At 37.9% G+C, this 12,080-nt stretch overlaps 1 protein-coding gene across 3 annotated transcripts in view; it reads left to right on the top strand.

Annotated features, from left to right (window-relative positions):
• Positions 1-4,784: 4,784 nt before the first annotated feature.
• spz5 (spatzle 5) overlaps positions 4,785-12,080 on the top strand; it is a 38,797-nt gene continuing 31,501 nt past the window's right edge. For all 3 annotated transcript variants that reach the window (XR_011236769.1, XM_069498641.1, XM_034968527.2), the window contains exons 1-2: positions 4,785-5,008; positions 8,717-8,788. Coding sequence is in view for 2 of the 3 variants with exons in the window: in XM_069498641.1 (XP_069354742.1) it covers positions 8,738-8,788 (51 nt within the window). In the remaining variant the exon portion in view is untranslated. The remainder of the gene's footprint in view (positions 5,009-8,716; positions 8,789-12,080) is intronic.

Here is a 12,080-nt window from a genome sequence, read left to right as displayed (position 1 = left end):
CATCCGACAGAACAAAGAATATTTCAAGCATCTTAACGCTATTTCCTTATTGAGGTAATTATAAAGGAAGGTCAGAGTGCGATACAATGGATTAACCAAGGTTGACACGTTAGATAGGATATAAAAAATAGGTTCATTTTGTGATTGGTTGATACCACATAAAAACGCGAAAAAAATATAGAAAAATCCTATAATTCTGTAAAAATTTACGATATATTGCAAATAAAACACCTGACTGACGCTAGAGCCTAGAGGTCAACGAACGTTGCGTAAGTAAGCTGCTCGGAGTCAATGCTACGTCGTAGGCGGGGCATTAACCTGAGTTTTGCACGCTATACATTGCGGGTTTGAAAAATACTAAATCACTAAAACTACATAAATGAGGCAAATGGTTATTGGTTTTGGATTGTGTTTAGGTAGTATAACGCTAAGTTTTTGCTAGCGTACTGGCTACATCCTGTTTGCTTTCCTATAAATACAGTCGGAACAGTGTTCCGAGCGAGCGGTGTAGTTTTTGCACTAGACGCGCGACGCGCGAAACCTACCGTCATTCTTTCCCACGCACCTTACGTAAGAAATGTTCGTAAAGCCTTTGCGTACGATTCCACACATAAAAATGCGTAGTTTATCTGTACAAAAATGTCTCAATAGAAATGCTTATAGGTAAGTTCGGTTTGTTTGTTGTGGACTCTTCTCAGACCTGGGCGCGTTTGGAACCCTCGTAGCTTTAGTTTTAAGTACGTATTAATTATCACCACTAGGTTAACAAGGTACCTATATCAAATCATCTTACAAATAAAAATTTATGACAATCAGGAAGCGTAAAATTTTACCAATTCTGAATAAATGATTTGAGTTTGAGTTTAGATCATACTCTGAGTAAGTACGTAGGTACCTAGGTATAGTACGCGACAGGTGGAGATGGCAATCGGGGAGGGAACGCCCCGCACACCAAAACAGCCCCGTGCTAACCTGGTGCGGGCGAGCGCAGGTGACGTGCGGGTGTGCGGGACGTCCCCCCGCTTCATACTCCGATAGCCGTCTCGACCTGTCGCGTACTATACTTATCTAAGAGATTAGCAATTAGCAATTAGTTAAAAAATCGGTCAAGTACGAATACGGAACCCTTCGTGGGTTCCGTACCATCGTTGTACAAGAAATAACTTTTTAATTTTCGTGACGACCATTATGAAATTCGTATTATTTGTTGGCAATACGAGTAGAAATCATCATCATCGTCATTCTGTGAAAATTTCAACTCTATTACGGTTCCCGAGGTACAGCCCGCTCACCAACAGACGGACGGACGGTCCGTATTATATCAGTCACTCTTACATTTAAAAGGTAAAGTGGAAACTACCTAGCGCTCGAGTTTTGCAAAGATGATATTTTATAATTCACACCGCATGTTCGAATAGGTAATCTGAATAAAAAAGGAAAGTATTAAAACTAACTCCTTTTATAGACGATTTTATTAGGCCTTCTAAAGAAATCAGACTTGAATGCGGCGGCCTGTGATGAATAATAAGCAGTGATAAGATCTTTAAGAGAAACCTTTGAAATATAGCCTCTCATCATCATGATCAACCCATCACCGGGTCTTTTCTCCGAATGTTAGCAGACTTCATACACCTTTGAGAACTCTCAGGCCAGCAGGTTTCCTTACAATGTTTTCCTTCACCGTTGAACAAGTCCACATTTACTTAGTTGATTGCTTATTAAAAGTGCTTAAAATACACAGATTACGATACGATTACCTATTCGAACCGATGCGGTGTGAATTATAAAATATCATCTTTGCAAAACTCGAGCGCTAGGTAGTTTCCACTTTACCTTTTAAATGTAAGAGTGACTGATATAATACGGACCGTCCGTCCGTCTGTTGGTGAGCGGGCTGTACCTTGGGAACCGTAATAGAGTTGAAATTTTCACAGAATGACGATGATGATGATTTCTACTCGTATTGCCAACAAATAATACGAATTTCATAATGGTCGTCACGAAAATTAAAAAGTAAATCAATGGGCGAATCAGCAGGTCCCTATAGAAATCGTCGAAATTCCATTTACACGCACGAAACGCTTTGCGTCATCATTCCTTATACGCCCATCTATTGGCTAGGTTTTGAAATACCCTTCTGTGATCTATATTTCCTAACAATTTAAATCCGGGTCTCTTTAAAAGAAGAGTGAACTGGCATCTTCTAGGAAAACGCGTCTCATATTACGCCACATCATTATTTCCCATCAGGTGTGATCGTGGTCGAGTCAGACTCGTGCCAGTCGTATTTTGTCGACATCTTGCACGATAAATAAATAACCATTTCTACGTAGACATTCGCTAAGAAAGGATTTTTGAAAATTTAACCCCTACGTGGAGGGGAAGATTTTCTTGACAGACACGATGGATTAACAGGCAGACAGACAAACAATGAAGTGATCCTTTTACCTTTTGAGGTACGAAACCATAAAAACCAACATTTTTAAAAGATCTTTATTTTTTAGATACTTTACAGGTGCTTACAAATGAAAAGTTTGAGGTTTTTTCTTCTTTCTGTGGTTGCTAGAGAGGCTAGACGCTCAGTGACCAATGCTTCCAGCCTTACTCTAGCTGACAAACTAAGTAAGTAGGTATTATCCGTTGAAACTTGAAAGTTTCGTCCTCCATCTCCGAAGACTGTTATTAGCATGATTATAAAAGAAAGAAATCTAAACAGGTTCCAGACAGACAGACAGTACTACGGAATGCAGAACCTACTAAAAAAAACTTCGTTTAAAAGTTTGTTTACATTTTAAAGTCATATTTTTGCAGTTTATACATAACCCGCTATCTCCTAATTTCAAGGAATTAAGATAGCCGTCTTTGTCACAGATTTTCCTTCTGAGAGTTGCAACTGCGGATGTCACGTTATCGCGATGCTTACGAAGGCTCTAACACTTTTGTGTGCTCGTGGTTGCTGTCCGCAAACATAACCTATTTAGCTTTGTAACTATGCAATCATAAAAACCCCTCTTTTTTCTCGCAACTCCTTAGTAGTTGCGTGCTTCTAAAACCATCCCAGTGTTTTTGTGCATCTTTTTCTGATTTATATATTCCATTCCAGACAGAGTTCAGACGATTAACAATCAATTTACGTACGATATACGATAATAGGGAAAAACTAAAAAGTTGTAGTTTTTACTTTCTACTAGCTCTACGAAATATTCATCATAGCCAATTCCATACGTAAGTTGTATGCATTCACTGTTGGACATAGATTTTAGGTAACGCCCGCCAACGATCCTTTCAGTTTTCAGTTTTACGGAATATAGGAATATAAATATTAATTATTAATGTACGTCGTAATTTAAACGAATTAGCCAGCTAAAATGGCAGTGGGCAGGCCATGTCTTTCGCAGAACCGATGGCCGCTGCAGCAGACCTGTTCTATTAATAGTGGAGACCACGTACTAGCAAGCGTGGTGTGGGACGGTCGTCCCACACTACGCTTCAGCCCAGCGATAGTCAGTCCAGCGGGTTGGAGGTCTCCAACCCGCTGAACTGACGATCGTGAAGTGGGTGGATGAGGAAGGTGGAGGACTGTGTAGTGGCGCGCTCTTGGGAAGGCCTATGTCCAGCCAGTGGACACAAACAGGCTGATTTTTAATAAAAAAAAATAACGCCAAACTAAAACTAACAAAAACTCAAACCATGCAAACATAGAGAAATGAAGGCTGTAATATTATGTGAATTTAGTTGGTTATGGAATTTTCCAGCTTTTCTAGAAATAATCTTAAACTCGAACACGTATGGTTTGCACCCTGAACCTACCTATATTACGGTACATTACATTACAGCGCTGCGTAAAGTAGGTACGATGTACTTTTATAATTGCTTTAAGTTCGTTTTCCATTTGTGAAAAACATATCTCATCACAACATTAGGTACAATTCTGTTACAACTGTGTGAACGCATAATTTATATTCATTTGTTTCGAAATTTCACACACTTGTTATGCGTAGCAGATGTAATAAATAACATTTTTTTCGGTAACATAATACTTTGTACCAACCTACATAGTGAGCATCTTATATATTATGTTGTACAGGTACAATATGAATAAGCTGTGATAGCCTAGCGGTTAGGACGTCCGCCTTCTAATCGGAGGTCGGGGGTTCGATCCCGGGCACGCACCTTTACCTTTTCGGAGTTATGTGCGTTTTAATTAATTAAAAATCACTTGCTCTGACGGAGAAGGAAAACATCGTGAGGAAACCTGCATGCATGAGAGTTCTTCATAATGTTCTCAAAGGTGTTTGAAGTCTACCAATCCGCACATAGCCAGCGTGGTAGACTATGGCCCCTTCTCACTCTGAGAGGAGACCCGTTCTCTGTAGTGAGCCGGCGCGGCGATGGGTTGATTATGATGATGATGACAGATGTATATTGTTGTATGTTTACACCTGCTTGTTTACCTGTATCAGCAAATAAATAAAATTGAATTGAGTTGAATTAGTATGGCTAAGATAAAAAATTTGTGGGTGACGATAACATAGACGGAAAAGATACAAATACTTAGTGTAGAGATACGTTACGTACATAGGAAGATATGAGGAAAATCGAACAGCGCGATTCGTTTGACATCCACGCGTAGATCAGGGTCTGTCGCAGGCCCTCATTGAAATATATCAACACTATCAATGACAACTCCATATACTTTCTCTCATGATTATGCAGAGTGTGTTGGCGATTAGCACATGCCGGCCACCTGACAGCTGACTTCCAGACCAGTCTCGCGGCAGACCTCGATCAGAGCACATGTGTACATTTCACAAATAAATATTCATATATCCGCGAATGAAATGCGCGATCTCAAACCCGCTGTAGGAAAATTTGACTTCGCAAGATCTGTTTTGGACATCTTTTCCAATAACTCTGTTTGTTTTTAATAAAATATTACCATTGTGTCAGTGTTGTGCGTGGACTTTTTTTCATTCTGGTCGCGTAGGCTTAGGATATCCTTAAAAAGGTGGGCTTGATGTTCTTATTATTTTTAGTAAGCACATCTGAAATTATATCTTTAGCATGCACTTGAGGTTGTTTTGTAAGTATCCATAAATAAAGTGAGGTAAATGTCACTTTGAAGACCTTAAGCATTGTGTAATTTTATTTATCCGATGGCAAAGATAACAGGCTTAAATAAAAAGACGGTTATCAAAACCAATTTATTGAATCCAATGGCTGAGGAATTTTATTGAATGTTCAATTAAATTGGGATTTTTATTGCAAATTAATTTATGTCTGATAGTTATCGTAGGTGTATTGCATTACTTCATTTATATGAATCATAAAGTTACGAAAATTTAGACAAATCCGGCAATAATATGATTTAAGTACTTATTTATAATTTCGTCTGTTTTTATTATACAAAGGATCACACGGTAATTAAGTAGCTGAATAAATTTCGTATCTGTATTTTTATATATTATACAACTTAAATATAATTTATAGAGTAGTTTTATGTAATTTATCAAGATTTGACAGGCCAAAATGACTTCTAATTTCTTTTGTACAGACGCTTAAATTGCTTAGCGAAGTTTAAATTAATTAAATTAAGTTAACTGTGCTATTTTATTTTAATTGGTTATATTTTTCTAGTTCAAAACCTTGCAAATAATGTCATTTATTACATTAGGCACTCATTAGTTATGAACAGCGGTGCACGCGTTGAACTCTTTTATAGCATCGATAAATACAACAATATCCATACTATAATTATAAATGCGAAAGTGTGTCCGTCTGTCTGTCTGTCTGACTGCTAGCTTTTCACGGCCCATCCGTCAAACCGATTTTGATGAAATTTGGTATAGAGATAGCTAGCATCCCGGGGCTTACATCTCTTGATTCCGGAAAATTAGAGTGTTCCCACAGGATTTTCAAAAACCTAAATCCACGCGGACGAAGTCGCGGGCATCATCTAATTTTAATAGTATAGATGGTTCCTTGTACGACAAATCTGTATGGTACAATGTACAGTACCTATGTGATATACATCGTCCTTTCTCCCACTACTAAGGAAGCAGAAAAAGCAAGCAATACACACTACCGTCCACCACACAATCTTGTTACTTGTATGAAAATCCATAATTTTTGAAACTTATATCCATATAAGTTAATATTTAGGCTTTCGGTCAAAAACAAAGAAGTGCGTGTTTTAGGATTTTTTTAACTTCTACAGTCACTTATTTTCATGAATTACACTGGAGCGAAGCCGGGGCGAGTTAGTTAGTTTCCTATAAATTATAATTGTCAGAATCCTTGATAGCCGCTAAAATGGGATTTAAAATATGCTAGATAAAGATAAGGAGACGTTTAGTAATGACTTCTGCTCTTTCAATGGTAAATACAATTAATTATTATAGGTTAGATAAGAAAGGATAATATCAAGAGCTCTGTCATCATCGTTTATCTGTATAGTACAGGAGCTGTGCCATTGTTAGTGAGGTCAAAGAGTCACGATGTTGACCTGCACGCTCATTATCTATATGACATCGTGTTTGTAATGTTGACCTCTTGGCGTTTCACCATTTCCCTGAATCATTGGCTGCAATATTAGCTTAGACATGAAACTTGTTATAATAGTATCTATATTTGAATAGTGTCGATACAGAATTGGTTGTTTATTCGAATGAATGAATGAATGATTTATTTATGACTAGCTTTTGCCCGTGACTTCGTCCACGTGGACTACATAAATCTCGAAACCCTATTTTACCCCCTTAGGGGTTAAATTTTCAAAAATCCTTTCTTAGCGGATTTCTACGTCATAATAGATATCTGCATGCCGAATTTGAGCCTGATCCGTTCAGTAGTTTGAGCTGTGCGTTGATAGATCAGTCATGTCAGATATGACGTAGACATCGACTGAGAAAGTATTTTTGGTAATTCAACCCCTAAGAGTTAAATTGGGGTTTGAAATTTGTGTATTCCACGCAGTAAAAGTTGTGAGCTAGTTTCATATAATTTCATTTCGTTAGGGTATGCAGTCATAGCGTGTCTAGACACCAAACACAAAATTACAGCATTTCTGATTTTTTGTGGCCGTTGCTCGCTTGAACCATTTATGACGTCTTGAATACATCCGTCTAACAATTGAAAACGTGAAAATTCCCCAAAACCAAGCGTCAGTCAGACGAATCACGCATAGATCTGTATCACTTGCAAAAACTCAATTGTAATGATTCTAACTGAGTTACCATAATAACTGGCTTTGGGTTGATGGCCCGAGGCATGACGTCTTTCGGCTTTCATGATTCCAAATGCGTTTTTAATAACATTTTAATGTAGCTAACTTGTAACTCCAAACTTCACAAATTTGTGACGTTAGTAACTCTAAAATGTTCGTCCCCGGAATACAAGTTATATCTATACCTTTTGTTAAAATCGGTTAAATGGATGGGCTTTGAAAAGGTGACATACAGACAGATACATTAAATTCTTTCAGCCCGCACATTAAAGCGCATAAAATCCACCATTTTGATTTTTTAAGAATTTCAACTTCATAGTGACACTCGCACCATCAAGACGAACCTAATAACGTAACATTTATCAAAATCGGTTGAGCCGTTCAGTAGTTACAATACGGACATAGGAACGGACATATATATGTACATACATACAGGTCAAACACATAACCTTTGGGCTTCGCCGAAGTTGGGTAAAAATTGACCCAAGCGTAAGCCGGGACAAATGCTAGGAAGAAGATGAAGATTTAAAAAAACGTGAGAAGCTGGTACTGGAAAAATCTGGTCAAGGTCAAAGAAAGTAACACACACAATGTTGTAATTTTATTGTATATACATTTATTCTAAATCTATTCTGTTAAAATAGTTTTCATTATAATTTTAAGTAATCTTTTGTGGCCTTCTGTTAAAACTAGAATTAGATTAAAATAATAATTATGTAATTACGCTGTTGATTACTTTCAAATAAACAAAAAAAACACAAAACCAGTTTAACCAAACTGGTGACCTGTAACTGAAATGGCCGAAACATAAAGACCCAACATTATGAAAGAACGCGTGCTCTGCGTATTTATTGCAAATTGACGAATTATAGGGCCCTTACAGGGTCGTAGGTGTACTATCTATAATTTATATTGTAACCTGACCTACTATTGTAACAATAGTAATGTAAAACGATAGTACAATTTCTAAGAATGAAGGTTTAATACATCTAGCTTATGCTCGCGACTTCGTCCGCGTGGACTACACAAATTTTAAACCCCTAATTCACCCCCTTAGGGGATGAATTTTCAAAAATCCTTTCTTAGCGGATGCCTACATCGTAATAGCTATCTGCATGCCAAATTTCAGTCCGGTTCGTCAGGTAGCTTGAGCTGTGATTTGATAGATCAGACCGTCAGTCAGTCAGTCAGTTAGTCAGTCTGTCAGTCTGTCAGTCAGCCAGTCAGGCGGTCAGTCAGTCACCTTTTCGTTTTATATATTTAGATTGTAAATGCGAAGGTGTGTCTGTCTATCTGCAAGCTTTTCATATTTCGTTTTTGAATGAATAAATCCACCAGGATGAAGTTTCAGGAATCATGTACTTTGTATCCTGTAAAATCACAGAGTTCCCACGGGATTTTAAAAGCTAAATCCACACGAAAGAAAGCGTGGGCCCATCATCTAGTCCAGTTATTTATATTTATCTGACCCCGTGTATTTTTTTGTTCTAGATTAATTTTAAGTTCTTCGATATGGCAATGAAATTCAAGAGGCTCACACTACATTTGAGGACATTTTTAATGGTAAGTCAGGATTTTTTTCGAAGTCCATTTTCTATGGGGTTGTATACTGAGAAATAGAATATATAACTGAGTGTTCAAAATCTCAACTGAGACTAAATAACTTAATTGTTGAGTAGGTATATAGAAAATGTAGACCTAACATAGCTCGCTATCTCTTCCAGGTCTCCCTTAAACTCTTAAAAGAATCCTGAGGGGGAGACCGGATATTTCCCTGTGTTTCTCTTTAAACTAAATTCTAGAATGTTAGTGAATTGAGCAGAAACAGGTTACGAAAAATATTTTTTTGCATAAACCTCAACTTTTACTTGTTTTATGACATGCGTGTGTAACTGAATAGTATCACAATATTTCACAGTAGATTTAAGGCCAGGACAGATACAAAGCGTCGCGGCGCCAAATTGCGATGGCTACGTACCTACCACAGACGTTTACTCCTCGGTGGTGCCTACATACATCTAACGCGGCTATACGTCCAGTAGATGTTGTTAAAAATTACCAAGATCTATTCGATCGACATCGATCAGAGTGGATCGCTTGATGTGGTGGATTTGGCTGATCGACTATCGATCGATAACCTATCCGTGGAAAGAAATTGGTATAGCACTCTCTCTGTTACGTAATCCCATACAAATGATAGAGTCGAAAACCTTACTGGGCGTCAACCATTTTATGGCATCAACCAATCATAAAAATGTTTCCAAAAACATTGGAAATTCGATTCAAAAATTTTTGCAAAAACATTTGAAATTCAATTAGAAAACATAGTTTCGTTTGTGATTGGTTGGTGTTTCAAAATGGTTAGCGGATTTTTGCCTCTATCATTTATATGGGATAACGTAACAGAGAGAGCGTTATACTAACTTCTCTCCGCGGATAGGGTTTATAGTTACCCCTTTATAATGTGTCATCCTGGCAGGATCAACTGTAATAGATGATGTCCAAATCTTAAGAGCGCGCTTTAATAACACTCTCTTAAATCTAATACTTATGCATATTAAGTATACATATTTAGGGACTTGCAGAGTGCCGTGGGTTCAAAGTTCTGCGTTTTGCCAAAATTTTGCGTCACTGCTTCGCGCTTTGTATGTCCAATGCCTTTACATCCTATACCGTACAGCTAATATTGCGTCACGCGCACTTGACACATGCGCCGACGCAACGCTTTATGGGTCAAACGGATGATTCGTTAGAAAGAGTGCACGTTGTACGAGTATGTTACGGCATACAACTCTGTTATGTAGGTAATGTTGGTTCTTTATCAACTCTTTTTAACTCAAGGCTATGGCCTTGTCGCTTGAGCAAGACTCAACAGCTAACTTGGGCCTGAGAAGAGACAAAAACAGACATACTTAAGCTAATCTTCTTGTATTGTATATTTTTTTTTAATTTTTTTTTTAATACAATAAAACTTAAGGCTAGCCTTATCTAATTACTATATAAATCATGACCGCGTGGAATGGTGCCAAGAATACTGGCTGCATTTCCGCGCTGGACAGCCAGGCTGATCCGCTGCGCAAAAAATGAGCCAGCCCTTCTGTCACCAGTTGAGGCTATTAATCGCGGTGAAATGTCTCGTAAAAAAATTTTAGCACTAAGACTCCATGGCCCCAGGGTCTCCACGGCAAACGGCACAAAAATGTAACTCTCTATAAGAGAGGCATACTTGCGCCGCTTGCCGTTTTCAGCTGTTTCTGCTGCGGCTCCCGGTCTTGATGCTGTCTTCCTGATATGACACGGGGCCAATGTGTCAACGCAAGTTGCGTCCCACATTAGCGCCCGTCCCCGTTCCCAGGGAACCAGCGTCAATCCATCAGGTCTCTTGCCATCATCCCGACTAATCCCTGCCGGCTCAATGAGCGCAGGAATATTTATGGTGGCAAGAGCTCTTTTAATTGTATCGTTAAGAGAGCCATGCCTAAACAGCCTATTGTATATTATTATTGGAAATATTGTAGAATCTATGGAGGTATCCATCTATGACACTATTTTTTGCTTGGGCTACGTGTTCAAAATAATTAAACTTTATAAATAGAGTCAATTGTCGTACCGTTTTTCAGGTAGGTACAATGAATACCTAGAAGTCCATTCTCTAAAAGTATTATTGGTACGAAAATAAACTAGGGAATGTTAGTGACCGTATCGAATTCTCTCAGATCCGTGAAACTGTCGCTCCATGACTCAAATACAATAAATTTCAATATCAAATGGACGCGGAGGTCTATAAATTTAAATTATTTACGCACTTGTATAAGATTTGTATAACTCTATCCTTCTGTTAAGCGATTTATGAGCTCAAAGAGATAGAAAGACATGTCATCTACAGAATAAAGCCTTGAATATTGTAAGTGCCTGCGCAAACCATAGAAATATTAGGTGCGACCATTATGGCGCAGACACTGAATTTGACGCACGTTCACAATTTGGCGTTCACAAGATTGATGAGTTGTTGATAAGGTTGATAAGGACCTTAATTTTTTGCAAATTAATAAACTTTTTTCAATAAATTAAAAACATTTGAAATTTTTACCTACTTATCAGGTAAAGTTTGCCTTAATGCTTTACAATTTTATAGTTTCTTACATAATTAAGTTATGCATCATTAAGACGTTGCCTCAAAACTTGCCTTAAAACTGCTGTGAGCCAGATCTTCGTTATTTTATAAAAGCTGATAGTTTCTCTGCGCATTGTCCCTAACACAGGGAGGAATGATCAGCGACTATGAAATTTGGATCATGGTGGCTTTGGCAGATTACTGGTACCTAACAAAGACATAAAATCTTTCGTCAAATTATAAAATCCACTTATTTTTTTATTTTCTTCAGAATAGTATTAGAAACTACGTCATGCATTGCCAGACACTTAGTATCGTGGTAACCTCCTGCCAGACACCCAAGACATATATTAAAGTTTAAGAGTGTCTGGGCAGGAAGTTGCCACGATACCAAGTGTCTGGCAATGCATGACATGATTTCTAATACTATTCTGAAGCTCACTCAAGGGCTTTGCTAAAATCTATAGAGCGTGCTTATAGTTTTCTCAGACTTAAGACATTGTCATAACGAGATAGCGATATAATCTGTTACATAAATCTGTCTCTTTTCAACTAAGACTTAAGTCTGAGCAAAGTGAAAGTACGCTCTATAAATTTTAGCCAGGGTGAAATCGGCGCACTCTGACTTGCTTAGACTTAAGACACAGTTAAAACAAGACAGACGTATTATCTCTCACATAATTATGTCTCGTTTTAACTCAATCTTAAGTCTGAGCAAAGTCAAAGTGCGCTCCATAGATC

This window comes from Maniola hyperantus, chromosome 5 (assembly GCF_902806685.2).
Source record: "Maniola hyperantus chromosome 5, iAphHyp1.2, whole genome shotgun sequence".
Classification (NCBI taxonomy): domain Eukaryota; kingdom Metazoa; phylum Arthropoda; class Insecta; order Lepidoptera; family Nymphalidae; genus Maniola; species Maniola hyperantus.
The sequence above is the reverse complement of the archived record's forward strand: the minus strand, read 5'-3'. Positions and strand labels throughout refer to the sequence as shown.